General features: G+C 38.0%; 1 protein-coding gene and 1 long non-coding RNA gene across 3 annotated transcripts in view; one reads left to right on the forward strand and one right to left on the reverse strand.

Annotated features, from left to right (window-relative positions):
* Positions 1 to 16846, forward strand: part of LOC119877642 — a 67883-nt gene that overhangs the window by 10911 nt on the left and 40126 nt on the right. Inside the window, exons 3-5 of the long non-coding RNA XR_005379893.1 lie at positions 1025 to 1151; positions 3595 to 3637; positions 8528 to 8745. This is a non-coding gene — a long non-coding RNA (uncharacterized LOC119877642). The remainder of the gene's footprint in view (positions 1 to 1024; positions 1152 to 3594; positions 3638 to 8527; positions 8746 to 16846) is intronic.
* The window catches only part of GUCY2C (guanylate cyclase 2C), a 73207-nt gene that overhangs the window by 10660 nt on the left and 45701 nt on the right, over positions 1 to 16846 (reverse strand). For both annotated transcript variants that reach the window (XM_038576870.1, XM_038576869.1), the window contains exons 16-21: positions 13222 to 13308; positions 11810 to 11942; positions 9328 to 9465; positions 8498 to 8586; positions 6481 to 6572; positions 3518 to 3676 (exon numbers count right to left, since the gene is read on the reverse strand). In XM_038576870.1, coding sequence (XP_038432798.1) covers positions 3518 to 3676; positions 6481 to 6572; positions 8498 to 8586; positions 9328 to 9465; positions 11810 to 11942; positions 13222 to 13308 — 698 coding nt within the window. The remainder of the gene's footprint in view (positions 1 to 3517; positions 3677 to 6480; positions 6573 to 8497; positions 8587 to 9327; positions 9466 to 11809; positions 11943 to 13221; positions 13309 to 16846) is intronic.

Below are 16846 nucleotides of genomic sequence, written 5' to 3' on the forward strand. Positions count from 1 at the left end.
CAACTTAGTAATTATTTTTCTTATCTTGCATACATCTTTAAGATAGTAGTAACTACCCACAAGAAATTCTAGAATTTGGGATTTCCACTGAATGGGGTGACTAGGAAGCAAAGATTGGTTGCACATACTGACCATAGGAATATATTACATACATACACATATGATCCATGCATTTGAACTCATAGGAATATATGCAGATTTAGCATTAACTTAGTACATGATTATTAACCCCAACACACATGTACATATAATTCTAGTGCCTACATAACCCCTTTGTATATATACACACTTGCCCACATTTTACCACTCTATTGATAGTCAACTCCTTCTAGATATAGCTCTACATCCAGATATAGCTCCTCATCCTGAGGAGAGTGTGTCATTAATGCAAGAGCTTGAATTACTACAGCTGTCAGATCTGACTTTTTTCATCAGAGCCAACAGTTTTGCCTCCTAAGCATATTTTACATGGTATTGTTGGATATCAATATAAAGGAACAATGCACTTAAAAATCAACTTTGAAAAATTCTGAACAGGGATTTATTTGATATATTCTTGAACCAGACGTGGGTCCTTTAAAAAGCAAAATTAGTCACCATGTAAACAAGTTAAAATTATGGTAAAACTGCAGAAGTCAAATAAAAGCAACTTATAGTATCTTTGTTGCAGAGACAGAAGGAGTAGTACATCAAACTTAGAATTAGAGAGAACCACAAGAAGGAATTCACACCATACTTCCTTGATGTGCCAAGTCGTTTTTTCACTGAGAAAATAGGTGGGACCAACATGGGGCTAGATGCTCCCTGTCTGCTCTTGGAATCCTTCTGTAAAGAACCTAAGTATGAACCACTAGAATCAGAACATGGCCACTGGGAGGGTGCCTTAGAGATCATTGAGAACACTGAGGCTTAAAAAGAAAGTATGACTTTCACAAGGTCCCACTGCCACTAAGGGAAGAGCCAGTACTCAGCAACATCCCACCTTTTGGTCTTTTTATTGCATGGTATCTCCTCCACAACCCAGACCTTGGATATTCATGAAGATGAGGAAGATCTGGAGGTATGCTATTTGTATCAGAGAAGGAATGTCTGCCATTCTCCCAGAAAACAGTTCGTCAACCACAAGGACATACAACCTTCAAAGCATTGAGGTAAGTCTTTTCAATTGGTGCAATAACAAAGCCTGGGACCTTTGAGAAACACCCCTTTGATGTGGCTGGTTGGATTCTCAGGGGGCACTTCTGGGATGGTGGTTCTTGACCTGTCCAGTATAAGGGTGCAAATTTTTAGAAGGATACATAAATGTAATGATAAAATTGGATATTTTACCATCTTTACTGTTCCTATTACTGCTTATGTCTAAAAGTCATATGAGCTTAGAAACTAATGCATTACCCAGAGAGTGAAATTAATGTTGGTAGATAAATGAAGAGCTGTGACTTCACATGGCAAGCTTTGGTAACAGGTTGTTGCTGACATAGATAGATTAGCAAACACAGTAGATGTTTTGGAAAGGCTTCCCACAAGGAGAAAAAACTTCAACATTAATGTTTCAAAGCCCAAGGGGCACTGTTTAAATAAATGTTTAATATCTGGTTCCTACATTGCAGTCTTAGTTTATTTGCAATTTTGCCATAAATATTCCTTTTGATTCTTGTAGTTACTGTTGGTGTATGGTTTAGTTTTCCTTTAAAAATATAAATACTTTTTACATAAATTATCAAAGTGAGTTGAACCGGAGGCATGGTGTATTGTGTTATATAACCTTTGGCAATACAATAAAAACATCTACCCATGGAGATGAAAAGTAGAGCAACAGCATATATACTGTTGTAATAACATTGTATTGTGACAGATGGTAACTAAACTTATTGTGGTGAACACTGAGTAATGTTTAGAATCATCAAATCACCATGTTGCACACCTGAAACCAACAGAATAGTTTGTCAATAAGACTCAGTAATTAAAACACACAAGACATCTACCATCTAGTGTCGAAGTGGCACATTACACCAAGGGTAAGAAAAATCTGAGGAAGTTATGAGCTGTTTTGAATTGTTTGAGCAAGATTATTGGTTAAAACCACTGATGATGACACCCGGAGAAGGCAGTCAGATTATCTGGATGTTGTTTTTGTCAACATTAAAGGCCAGGCAAAGTATTATGCATCATATAACTAGCATTTATGAAGCTCTGAGTGAAATTGCCATCTCTGATGGGAATATTAAGGGCTCCAGCCTATTTCCAGGATACCATTCCCGGGCTGTTCCTCAGCACTCTGAGGACACACAGATTCTGCTGGAGGCTCCCTTCAGGCATGGATGACTGAACAGAGCATGTGTGTCACTCCTACCTCTTCACTCAGGTTTGTCAAAAAGAAACTGCCTTTCTATTTAGAAGACCGCTCACCCGGTCTCAAATCATTCCTTATTAATGTAGAGCTCATATTGTAAATAAAGCATGGGTTCAAAATAAAACAATGAACACAAGTTATACATTAATGTCATAGCTACTATGTATAATAATAACAACCATGGATATAGCAGACTCTGTGCTGAGTACTACATATCCTAAGCATTATTTCAGGAAATTCTTAGGGCTGGTGTCTGAGGTAGATGAGAAACTGAGGCTTGGATCATGTAGGTAACTTGTGCAAGTTGGTGGTGGAACTATGTTTTTTTGTCAGGCCTAGCTGACCTCAGCTTCTATGATTTTACTCAAGGCTAGACTACCTAGCTTAGCCTTCATCTCATAGAACACCTTATTCCACTTTAATGACAGGAGAACCTGACTGCTCACTTGTGGCAGGTTTCTAACTCTTCACATTTTCATTTCTTGGTTCTCTTAACATTGCTTAGTTATTTTCTGAGTACCAACACTCAGAAAACTTTACACTGTTTGAAGATTTCAACCTTACTTCCTTTCTCTTATGTCATGGTTGTGATACTATTTCACAAAACAGAGGTCAGCCCATAGATGCCTCTGTGATGAGGCATCTGATATGTGGTCCCCACCTCCTCCACTAACAACTGCTCCTACTTCTTGTAATTTGGCTTCTACTTTGAGGTAGAAAGAGAAAGGAAAGGAATGAGCATTTAGTGCCTGCAAGTGCGTTGTTGCTCATAGATTCTATAGGAAAACTTTAATCTCCATTTTGAGATTAAGGAGAGACAGTGATTCGCCTAAGATCACAGACTTAGTAAAAGTGGCAGGCAAAGAGGTGTCAGAAACCTGGTCACTCTAACTCTATTCCCTGTGCTCCTCTGAGGGCACGACACAGCCACTTGAAAATAACCTTTTTTTCTCTAGATATTTAAAGTACAAACCAGACTAAGTCTTAGCAAGGTACTTTTTTAACTCAATAATCTGTTGAAGAATGTGCAAAAGGGAATAATCCTCTATAGATACAAAGGAAAAAAAAACAATACTGGACAAAAATGCTGATGCTCTCAGCTAGAAGGAACAAGGCACAGCTGTGGAATTGTGTGAAACCACCCAGCAGGAGGAACTGCCTTACCTTGGAAGCAACATAAAATTAAGTCTGTCGGCTCTGTCCCTTTCTGCCTTATACAGCTGGGTCCTTTCCTCCACCAGGTGTTCCAGATTTCGAGAATACAGCTGTAGACGTCGGATCAAGGTATCCATATAACTTTCACTTTTTTGGTCATGAAATAGGCTGTAGGTGGCAATAGATAAAGAATGGTTACATGTTTTGGTTTTTTTTTTTAAAACATAAACATCCAGTAAAACAGTGGAAAATATGCAACTGTTAATTAAAGAAAAACATTTTTAAAAAAGGAGAAAATAATAAAAACGACCAACACACATTAAAAAACATAACCTCAGGAAAAATCCAATACAAATAAATAAGATTTTTTTTAAAAGAAAACAAAATGTTAGAACAATGTTAATCAATGGAGGTAAGGAGGAAAAACATATGCTATGACCTGGCAAAATGTGTCAGAAATGTGAAAAGTACACACACTGATCAGTCCACCAGCATTGCTTCTAGATCTATCTAAAGGAAGCAACATGAATGTGCTGAAAAGTAACTACAAAAAAGGTCACATCATTCTTTGTAATAGCAACCATTAAAAAATAACCCAAATGTGTAACGAAACATAATTAAAATATTATGATGCAATGGAAAATTAATGTATCATTAAATTCAAATTAGAATAGTTAAATATACAGAAAGACCCTACCTCTATATTGTTAAATAAAAAAGTTGGTGCAATGGCAGAAATTATTTTTAATTTTTGAAAACTGATAGTCATCTAACAAAGAGGTGATGTCTTTTCTTTCTTGTTTGCTTATTCCTGTTTCCTGAAATTTTAATAATTTACAATAGAGGGAGAAACTTTTTTTTTTTTAAGGCTCTAGGAGTGATAAATGCAAGGAGAAGGGAAGGACGAAGAAAAGCAAAGCTGAGCCTCCTATTATCTCCTTAGAACAGAGAGCTGAGCTCCTAAAGCAAAAAACCTAATTCTGGATGATTTGTTAGGCCGAGGAGACTTAGACAAGATACCAGCTTTCTGCAACACTGAGAGGCAGGGCAAGCCTTGGTGCAGAACTTGGTCAGGGGTATACTGAGTGCCCGTAGGGTCGTTCAGGATCGAGATAATGATTATAATGTCTATGGTGCCATTGAAGGGGTTGAATAAATCCTACCATTTATTATTGCAACAGCAATTATAAATTACCACTTCCGAGCTCAAGAAGATGGCCTCTGTCATAATGCCCTGGGGTGGGGAGGGATGTTTGTTAAACATTCGATACATTTCTGAGTCCAACTGCAGACTGAAATAACTAGAAACCACTAAGCTTGGGATTATGAAACAGTGTTTTTTAACAAGTTCCCCAGGGGGTTCTTACTTGAAGACACTAGCATAGAATCTGGTTGGGTGAGGGAGCAGGTGTAAGGAATGAAGATAGATTATCTCCTTTTGTGATAAATTGATTCAATTAAAACAGTTTTCTCAACCTTGACTGCATATTTTAATCACCCGAGGAGCTACTAAAACTCCTGATGCCAGCCTGCACCCCAGAGCAATTACATCAGACTCTGGGGCAGGATTCTGGCACTGGTCTTTTCAACATCTCCCCCGCTGACCCCCAGGTGATCTCAGTGCAGGCAAGTTTGAGAACCACCCTATAAAAGGCTAAGTATCGGAGGCCCAGTTTATCTTCATGAGTTTACATTTTCATCTGTCACACATACAGTTTCATCTGATCTTAGTAAAAGGTCTGTGAAGGAATGAAAAATGGGCAAGAATTACATCGTTTATTATTTTCTGCTCCTTTCACACAAATGACAGATTAGATGTACCAATCAATGACCACACTTTCGTGATTTCACTTGACCTCATCTCAGCCCTGGGCTTTTAGGCTCATTAAGTATCTGAATCTTTGACTTAATGAGAACTATGGAAAATTAGAGCCGGAAGGAATTGCAGAAATCATCCCATTTAAATCCAGTTTTACTAAAAAGAAAATTGACATCCAGTTAGGGTAAGCATTTTGCCCAATGTCCCACAGCAAGCTATTGCTAGATCTTGGTTTTGAAATTGGATCTCTTAACTCTTAGTTCACGGTTATTTTTCTTACTGCACTGTATGTAACTGAAACATGGAAAATATACAGTTCAACCTTACTGGGTAATTGTGTGCTTTTTTGTTTTGCTTGTTTTGCTTTTTTTTTTATGTGTGTGTGTGTGTGTGTGTGTGGCTTTTTTTGGACACTGAATTATAATCTGATTCATGGCACAAGTCTTAAGTATCTAGGGCCAAAGTTGCTAAATTTAAGATTTTAAAAACTTCTTGATTGTAAGAATTATCCAGTAGCTTTGCAGATTCATAGGACTCATGCTAGACTTCTAAATCCTAGTTATCTGCAGAAGGGTCAGGGAACTATACATACATATATATATATATATATATATATATATATATAGTTCATATATATATAGTTTTATATATATTTTATATATAAATATATATAATCTTTATATATATATATATAAAGATTTTATTTATGAGAGAGTGAGCGCATGAGTGTACAAGTGTGGGAAGAGGCAGAGGGGGAAGGAGAACAGACTCCCCATTGAGCAGGGAGCCAGATGGGGAAGTGGGGTTCTATCCCAAAACCTGGGATCATGACCTGAGGTTGAAGGCTGGCACTTAACCGACTGAGTGACTCAGTTGTCCCAGGGAACTATATTTTCAACAGACATATTTATGATAAATCAGAATTTATTTTTTAATCAGGCAAGTGTTGTCTTTGAGTATTTAAGTTTTCAAGTGATTATTCCCTGAGAAAATAATCTGTTGGGCTCTATCTCCTTGTAATTTTTTCGAGACAGATGTTGCAGTCTGGGAGTTTTTCATTAGAACAGGCATTCCATTCTGAAGTACCACTGAATTTCAAATATTATTAGAAAAATCTGTAATTAGTGAGGAAAAGTAAAAGTTTCAGCAATACCCAAATATCTTGGCCAGTGTAGACTCAATTTTCTTGAAATCTGGTCTCTTCTCCGGATCTTCCTCCCAGCAGTTTTTTACGAGTAGATAGACCTGAAAGAAAGAAGGGGTGGATTAGCGAAAGGGGCAGTATCCAATCTTACTGTCTTCCCTCCATGGGAATAGTTGAGGCAGGGAATATTTTTTTTAATAAAATAATTTTTATTGGTGTTCAATTTACCAACATACAGAATAACACCCAGTGCTCATCCCGTCAAGTGTCCCCCTCAGTGCCCGTCACCCACTCACCCCCACCCCCCGCCCTCCTCCCCTTCCACCACCCCTAGTTCGTTTCCCAGAGTTAGGAGTCTTTATGTTCTGTCTCCCTTTCTGATATTTCCCACACATTTCTTCTCCCTTCCCCTATATTCCCTTTCACTATTATTTATATTCGAGGCAGGGAATATTTTGAAAACAACTCAACTCCGATGATGAGGATGAGATTGCTGGGTTCCCCCTCAGTCTGTCTCTGCCCTGCCACCTGCACCACCTTGCCACATCCTTTTAACAGAATGAATGGAAGGAAGCATTTCCCTCCTGAGAGGACACGTGACAAAACTATAGATCTTCTTTCAGTAAGAACTACAAAATGCATGTTGTCCCACTAGAGTGCTCTAGTTCAGGTGTTAAACAGACACATGTCCTAAATTAGTGAAAAATGTGACAGTGTTTTGGACAAGACTGGCTTGCTAAGAGAGACAAAATGCTTTATGGAAGTTTGCAGGGTTTCTGTTGCAGAGGACAATAAATCATTGGGGTCAGTGGGTATGAGACAGTAACTCTAAGGGGAGACTCTCCCACAAGGATTTCCAACCACCGCTACCAGTGGAATCACCTGAGGAGGTTTCCGGTTTCTTATGCCCAGTCCCCTCCCCAGGAGATTCTGATTTCCAATAGTCCCTTCTTGTCTGAGTCAACCACGGTTCAGAATCAGACGATCCTCTTTCTGACCTACAGGGGTCAATAGTAACCTAACAACACCCCACAATGCGTGGGGTGTCATTCATTTAGCTTTGTTTCACCACAGGGGCATTTTATCCTCTCATGTCAACACAAGAAGGGTGAAGACAGTATTAAAGGATATTTTTGAGAGACAGAGAGACCACAATCACATGCCTTCTATTACAGTATATTGTTACAATTGTTCTAATTTATTATTAGTTATTGTTGTCAGTCTCTTGCTGTGCCTAATTTATAAATTAAACTTTATCATAGGTATGTAATTACAGGAAAGAAAATCTAGTATATATAGGGCTCTGTATAATCCATGGTGTCAGGCATCCACTGGGGGTCTTGGAATGTGTCCTATACATTTCTGTATTGTTTCTAGATGCTGACACATTCATTTTTAAATCAGTAGATACTATTTATAAGCCTAATAAATGTATCACATGGACACCTTGATCTTTTAGGACCTAAATATTGAGAATGTGATATATACTTCAGGAGCCAGCACTTTCTTATGTTGGGTGAGGTGGAAAAGGACACAGGGAGTGTGGCAGGCTGATAATGGCACCCAAAGAAAATGTCCACGTTCTGGCGTCTGGAGCCTATGAATGTTACCTTATTTGGACTAATGGTTTTTTGCAGATGTGAAAAAGTAAAGGACCTTAAAATAGAAACATTATTGTGGAGTATCTTGGTAGTCCCAACACAGTCACATGAATCCTTATACGGTGGGGAGGTGGAGTGGGATTAGACCGAAGAGGAAACAAGAATGTAAGCATGAAGGCAGAGATGGAGGCAGAGTGTTGTAGTCACAAGCCAAGGAATGTCAGTAGCCACCAGAAGCCCCTGGAAGAAGCAAGGAATGGATTCTCCCTTAGAGCTTCTGGAGGAATTGTGACCGTGCTGACAACTTATTTCAGATTTCTGGCCTCCAGAACTGTAAGGCAATAAATTTCTGTTGTTTTAAATCCACCAAATTGCTGGTAATTTGTTACAGCAACACAGAAACTCATGTAGGGAGATGCACTCACTTCCAGTTCTTTTTCCTCTGCCGTTTCTAGGAATAGATCTGGGCGGAAGGGTTTTACTCCGTTCGCATTCTCCACTCTGAATATCTTCTCTGATGGAATGAGAATAATTCAAATTACAAGAAAGGATGCAGCAGGAAGATATTTCAGTGGCAGCCAGGCCCTGAATTGGTTCACCCTCCCTGGATGGGCGCCCAGTGAAAATGTTGCAGAGCCGAGGCCAGCACTCAACAGGATGAATGTGCCACTAGGTGAAGGGGTCTTATACCCACTTACACCTGGGAGGTTAGCTTAAGTTAAGGTTACTGAGCCTTTAAAACGTAACTCGGATACCACTACCTTTGGTATGCTTCCTTGAAGACCCTAGCCCACACTCCCTACATCCCTTAGACACCCGCCCTCAACTCCAGAGAGCTGAGACCTGGGACATAATAATTGCTCAGTAAGCAAGGATTGGATGAATGGAAGGAAGCATTTCCCCCCCCTTAGAGGACATGTGACAAAAACTACAGATCTTCTCTCAGTAAGAACTACAACATAAATGTCCCACTACAGTGCTGGTCTAGTTCAAGTGTTAAACAGACACACACCTTATATTAGAATCAGAAGGGAAGGGGAGGTGTATTGTAAGGGAAGAATCTTTAACTGACAATAATGCTGCCAGTGACAATACCTGGCATGTTATGTTTTCAGAGCATTATACCATTGATACTGTCAACCCCTCCAATATCCCTGTGGCACGTGCAGTGCAGACATGCCAATACTTTTGCTGACAAGGGGACTGAGCTGGGATCACAGAGATGAGAGGGTGGATGAATGAGTCCAACTCTTACCATTCTGGTCCCGACAGCTCAATGTGTAGAAGGTTTCTCTCCGCAGGATGATCTCCTGGGCAATGATCCCGTAGCTGTAAACATCTCCTTTCTGGGAGATGTTGGCTTGGCGGAGGTGCTCTGGGGCTGTCCACAGGTCTGCGCATTCAGCATTGGGATTGCAAAGTCGAGGGAGATGAGTGGCCCATAGGTCTCCAACCTGCTTTTGTTCTTTAAGGCTCTATACCATGCACCCTGAATATGAGTGGCCTTGAATTTGTATGTCCCAAGCTTTTGAGGAGTTTATGCGAATGCTGGTGACAGGGGGAGAATACACACTTGCTTTTTAAGCTGACTATGTAATGCCAGGATTTGGGTGAGGTCACTTGGCAACATCTTCCCTAAAACTTTCATAGTGCTGAAAACCCTCGAGCCTACCTAGAATAGCACCTGGTGTATGGAAAGTGCTCAGGAAATATTTGTAGAATGAGTGTAGTAGAATAAAAAAGGCTGAGGGTTTAATAGCTTTGGGGACATATTGCATAAATCTACAAAAATTTTCATAAATAAAAAATGTATGGATTACATACAAATTTTATATATCAATATATTAAAATATAAGTATATTTTATTACATATTTTATGTATTATGTATACATTTATATTTTTTATTATAAAATACAGGTATGTATTTTATGCGATGTAAAATATATTACATTTAATGTATATGTATATATGTTTAAACACATTTAAATAGAGTCAATCACTGATATTTTGCAGGTGGAACATACTGGCATCCTCTAAATCTGCTATTGCTCACAGATGTGTTTTCTTGGGTTCCTACACTATTCTTTAAAAAGTAATGCATACAATTTGCTCACAGTTTTGCTCTGTGCCTGCTACTCACTAATGCTTTCTGTGTAGTCCACTTCACACAAAGTGAAGTGCTCCTGTGCTCTGTTTGGTTCGTACAGGCACTTGGGTTTTGAACCCTATCATGTATCTTATTTAGTAGCCATAAGGGCATACAAATAATTTTCCTTCATCTCATGTAAATTTTCTTTTTTTTTCATGTAAATTTTCTAGTGTCACCTAGCTCCTTCTAAACTTTCTGAGATTTCTGTCTTTAGCAGTTTCAATGAAAAAAAAAATCTATAGATTCATGTTGTGAGATACAGCAGTATGCTTGTGCTGAGGCACGTTTTCCTTGTTTGGTTTGCCATCTAAATGTTCATTACCTTTTTGAATTCATGTCTTAGTAATTTATGTGACTTGTGATTCATATATGATTGATCCTAATGGTTTGGGGTAGTAGAAAAGGTAAGTAGATCTATGCATGCTAAAATTTTGGGTAACCAGCAGCACAGATGGGTATATATAACTGAGTCATGTTCAAGAGGATAGCATTTGATTGGCAATTCATCTAATTTTGTGTCGTGGTGAATCATCTAATGAAAGATATTTGTTTCATCACATGAGGAACTATGCTTGACATGTAGCAGATACTCATCAAGCACTTATTGGATTGAGTCCAAAGTCATTTTATGCTTGATGTGACTGAAGAAGTAGGGGCAGAATTATCATGTGTCTTTTATTTATTTGTTTTATTTAAATTCATTTTTACTTATTTAAGTGGGCTCCATGCCCATTGTGGAGCCCAACACGGAGCTGAAACTGCCCCCCCTGAGATCAAGACCTGAGCTAAAATCAAGAGTTGGATGCTGAACCAAACCGATCCACCCAGGCGCCCCATGATTTTTCTTTTACTACGGGAAAACTGAAGGATTACAAAGTAGAATTAGAAATGGAACTTAGTTTTGGATCTAGATGGTATTTTGAGGCATTATATATGAGTGCTAGATTTCTGAGGCTCTTTGACCCTCAGTTATAATGAAAAATGGATAAACATTCAACCTGAAAAGCCCTTTATACATTGCAAATCACTCTTCTTTGTGTTACTTTTTCATTCTTATCACTACCCAGAATATATTTTACTAATAAGAGGGTTTTTTCCTCTTATCATTATAATTTCTTATTATCACAGATAAATGAATGAGAGTTTGGAAATAGGTCTTCTGCCTTGTATCCTATCTTTCTAGGCAAATCTCTTAGCCTCTCAGAGCCTCAGTTCTGTCTTCTATAAAGGAAGAGGGTTGAAGCAGATGATTTATAAGGTCTCGTATGACTCTAACCTTGTCTTTTTTACCCAGTTCTGCTTCCACAGAACTGAAAGCCAGAAAGTTCTTCACAATTTCCTCACTGATATAAAAAAAAATACACAGATGATAGAAAGCCACAGAGGAGGTTTGTTCCCTTCAAGAAGTATTTGTTGAAAACTGACAAGGGTGAAGTGCTGGCGAATGAGCCAGCTGTTTCCTCTGGTGGCTCCTGGTGTTTATTTTCTGATCAGCATCACCACTCCCTGACTACTTTTCATGGGCTAGTAAGAATTTTTCTTTTTTTAAAAGTGGGAAACCACAAAAAATTTCATTTAATTACAGACCTTTTTTTGGAGGCAAAATGGAATTGCAGCCAAAGTCAGTGATCTTCACCACCATCCTACTGTCCACCACACAGTTGGTGGATTTCAGGCGGCCATGAACTTCCGTCTTACTGGAGTGTAGGTATGACATGCCCTGTAATTTTTTCCGATGACAGGGAAACAAAGAGATATGATACTCTTCAGCTGCTTGATTGTTTTTAAGAAAGAAATGACATTTTGAAACCATTTCAGCATGCAGATAGAATCAATCACACTATCAGGCTTTAAATTTAATTCCATTAATTTTACTTTAAAAATATTGTGAATGCCCTAAAATAATATTTGCCTTGACATTGCATCTTAAAAGGTAATTAATTATCTTAAATAATTATATCTAATATGAAACAAAGTGTGATCCTAATTTAAGTGTTTCTGCTGACCACTTATTCCATCTGTGATCTTGGGTATATCTCTGGTCTTCGGTCTCACTTAAAAAATATGAACAATACAGGCTTGCTTTTCTGAAAGGAGGAGCTAGGCTTGTTATTTCCTAAAATATAATTGGTCTTGTTCTCTTTTGAAAGAGAATGTTTCCTTCAGTTATGAAAAGGGAAGCCCCCACCCCCAGGCCTCCACCCCCCCGCCACCAGTTTTTGGGCTGCTATGCTTCCCTCTGATGGCCAGAGGTGTCATTGCAGAAATTGGTTTTCAGCCCGGATCAGAGCAGTAAAAAGTGGCAAAGAAGGTAGGTATCCTGTAATATTTTTTATTTTTACTTTTTATTTTTTTTTCTTTACCTGCCCAGAACAGCAAGGTTTTTTTTTTGAGTCTGGATTTTATTTTATTTATTTTTTTGTATATTTTTTATTGGAGTTCGATTTGCCAACATATAGTATAATCCCGTAATTTTTATAAAACCGATTCTAATCCTAGATGACTTTCAGGTGATTTGAGACTGTATCAAACAGCTCAATCTTGGAACTGACTTTTCTTCATTATTGAATGAGGTCCTGGTCACTGGTATCCACTTCCTTTTCATATCCTATCTGGGAATATACATGTTCAAATTCATTATTGCCTCGCGCCAGAGGGTTGCCTGCCCTATCTTTTCTTGTAAAAAGTTGAAGATGGTTGTCTTGCCTGCAGTTAATATGATTTTGCTTTCCAGCAAGTCTACAAAAATGTGTGCCCCATACTCAGCATAGAGAAAATATAATAATGAAGTTTGTATATCGAACATTTATTTGTACCAAGCATCATATGAAGCACATGCATTATTTACAAAATCCTCACAACAACCCTCTGAACAGGCACTATTTTTATTATCATTTTACAGATGAAGAAACCAATGCTCAGAGAAGTTGAAAGCCTGCTAGATCTGTTTTCCAATGTTTAATTTTCATAAATGCCTTTTGTGTTTGCAGGTCTCTTACCTTAGCAATGTCATACAAGACCGAGATCTTAAACTCCCAATCCATGAATGTACCATCAGGGTAGGAAATGGTGTCATTTAAAACTTCCTGAACAGTAGAAAAAGAAAAGGAAGAAGTTGTTGCGAGGAGGGATACTATGGAGAGATGATTACAGGCCAATAGTGATCTAATGACAGGTCCTAGGGCTCAGAAACAAAATGACACTCTGTTGTCCTGGTTTTCCTGAACATGCATTTCTTTTCTTCCTATGAAATATCAGGGGGCTCTCACTGCAAAAAAATGCGCAGGAGATGCCCATAGTACCTCAAATCCTGGTTCTTCCACCAGCCAGGGGTAAAGGAATGAGCAGACACCTGCCTGGAGCATGAGCTGTCAGCCTGATTCACAGGTGGCTGGGCTGCAGATTCCAGTTCATTGAAATTACACTAGTGTGGGAAGTGCCTGTGTAGCTCAGTCAGTTAACTGCCTTCAGCTCAGGTCATGATTCCAGGGTCCTGGGATCAAGCCTGCATTGGGCTCCCTGCTTAGCAGGGAGTCTGCTTCTCCCTCTGTTCCTCCTTCTCCTTTTTCTCCTTCTCTCTCTCTCTTTCTCATAAATAAAATCTTAGAAAAACAAAAGAAATTACACTTGTGTGTTTAAACCAAAATTTGCTATTGGGGAATCCCTTCCTTAGGTTTACGTTTTATGATCAGTTGCATCCATTGACTTACAGCCCTGTTTGCTTTACGTTTACCAAGTCCTCTGTCCAAAAGAGCAAGTTCTTATATTTTGTATGAATTGTATCACCTAGAATTTTGAATTCACCATTTTAATATGATGATGGTTTTATCAAGATACAGGGTTTTAGCTAAGCTAATAATTATTCTTTTTTTTTAAAGATTTTATTTATTTATTCATGAGAGATACACACAGAGAGAGAGAGAGAGAGAAAGAGAGAGAGGCAGAGACACAGGCAGAGGGAGAAGCAGGCTCCATGCAAGGAGCCTGATGTGGGACTCGATTCCGGGTCTCCAGAATCATGCCCTGGGCTGAAGGCGGTGCTAAACTGCTGAGCCACCCAGGCTGCCCTGAGCCACCTGGGCTGCCCGTTAATTATTATTCTTCATAGTAAAACTGTAACAACCTAACAATAGTTTCCTGTTTTGGGAAAAAGCCCCATTTGACCTTTGGTTTTAACTCAGGCTCTGCAATCATGATTTCCAAAGAAGGATCCAAAGTCACCAATCATTTCACATAAGGCTCGCTTGGCTGTGGGTACCAGGCCAGGTTAAGAGAGGGAAATTATGAACAGACGGACTCTAAAGTAATTCTTTCCCTTAGCACCTGGCATGTTTTATATTTTTATTTATTATCTCTTCTTCCTATAAAAATGTAAACCGTGATAGTTTTTGTCATTATCTGCAATATCTAGAACACTGTCTGGCATATATAGATGGCTCATAAATATTTGTTGCATAAATGAATCAATTGTTCCTAATAAGGTTAGCCAACATTTTTGTATATTTATAAGATGAGAAGCATACTGTTTTTATTTGGGGAAAAATTTGTTCATTTGTTTCCTTACAAAAGTAGGTTCCAATGGGATTTACCATGGATTGGAGCCTAAAGGGATTATGTCAGGGAGAGCGCTATAAAGTTTGCACTGGCACAGCCTTTGCTTTGCGATTCAAGACACAAAGGAGTGGTTTGCTTCCAACATGGGTAAGCAATGCCAGAAAGGGGCCCAGGACCACTCTGATAATAGAGGTTTCCTACCTTAGGGCAGAGAGCCAAAACACTATCTACATTGAGCATTTTAGGGATTAAAAAGCCATGTGAAACCCTTAGAGTAGGCCCTGTTAATTGGTATTCTAAAATTTCATGTCACTGAAATCAAATTAATCAGATTTGGTCTAGCTCTCATATGAAAAACATTTCTATAGATGGTCCCTGCCTGACTTATGATGGTCCAGCTTATAAGTTTTTTTACTTTACAATGGCATGAAAGTGAAAGTGATATGTATTTGGTAGAGATAATATTTCGAATTTTGAATCTGGATCTTTTCCCGGGCTGGCAGTTCATGATGCTAGGCAGTGAGCCTCAGCCCCCAGTCAGGCACTCGTTCACAAGGGCAAACAACCAGTACACTTAAAACCATCCTGTTTTTTGTTTCTCAGTACAGTGTCAGTATATTATATGAGATATTCAACCCTTTGTTATAAATAGGCTTTGTGTTAGAAGATTTTCCCAATTGTAGTCTAACGTAAATGTTCTGAGTATATTTAACATGGGCCAGGCTAAGCTGGGCTGTTTGGTAGGTTAGATGTACTAAATGCACTTTTGACTTAAGATATTTTCAACTTATGATGGCTTTATGGGGATGTAACTCATTGTAGATCAAAGAAGCTCTGTAATTTTGAGAGGCCCCAAATTGTTATTAGGAAACTGTATTTATTTTATATAAGCATCAATTTAAATGATACTTTTCAACACCAATTAAAATGATGATATGAATTTTCTATGACTTTTTGATATGATGCATTATAGTAATATTTTTTCCTTTCACAGAATTAACCATATCTGATTATATTATGCCTTTTATATACAACTGGCTTAGAGCTACTAGTATTTTATTTATAATTTTTCATCTAATTTTATAAATGTGGTTAGTCTTTAATTATATTTCAGTCTCAACTTTATGCTAGCCTTGTTGAATATTAAATTAATTTAGAAGATGCTCATTTTTCATTTAACATTCGAATAGTATTTATGTAGATAATGAGAATTATTTTTTGAAGTTTTAAAGAATTAAACTGAATCTGCCATTCTCTATAATGGAAATTATAATTTCTTGCATTATTATTGTCCTATTTAAGTTTTTACTTTTTGAGTCAAATTTTCATGACTATATTGGTTCTGAAATTTTTCCTTTTAATATTTTATAATTTAATAATCATAAAATATTCTTTCACAACTGAAAATACATTTTTCAGAGCTTTCTTTTTTATTCCCACTTCTGTGTATTTTTGTTTTAAAAATTTTAATTAGAAGTATGAGAGGTTTTTATGATTTTTTTTTCCTTCCAAGTTTTTATTTAAATTCCAGCTAGTTAACATACAGTGTAATGTTAGTTTCAGGTGTGGAATTTACTGATTCAACATTTACATACAATACCCAGTGTTCATCAAAACATGTACCCTCCGTAATCCCCACTACCCGTTTAACCCATCCCCTACCCACCTCCCATTTGATAACCATCAGTTGGTTCTCTACAGTTCAGAGTCTGTTTCCTGGTTTTCCTCTCTTTTTTTTGTCCCTTCCATGTTCATTTGTTTTGTTTTTTAAATTCCACATATGATTGAAGTCATGGTATTTGTCTTTCTCTGACTGACTTATTTCACTTAGCATAATAATCTGTAGTTCCATCTATGTCATTGCAAATGACAGATTTCATTCTTTTTAATGGCTGAGTAATATTCCAGTGTGTGTGTGTGTGTGTGTGTGTGTGTGTGCGTGCGTGCATGTGTGTACCAAACCTTTTTTATCCATTCATCTGTCAATGGACATTTGGGCTCTTTCCATAATTTGGCTATTGTTAGTAATGCTGCTATAAACATCAGGGTGCATATATCTCTTCAAATTAG

The sequence above is a fragment of the Canis lupus genome, chromosome 27 (genome assembly GCF_011100685.1).
Source record: "Canis lupus familiaris isolate Mischka breed German Shepherd chromosome 27, alternate assembly UU_Cfam_GSD_1.0, whole genome shotgun sequence".
Lineage (NCBI taxonomy): Eukaryota > Metazoa > Chordata > Mammalia > Carnivora > Canidae > Canis > Canis lupus.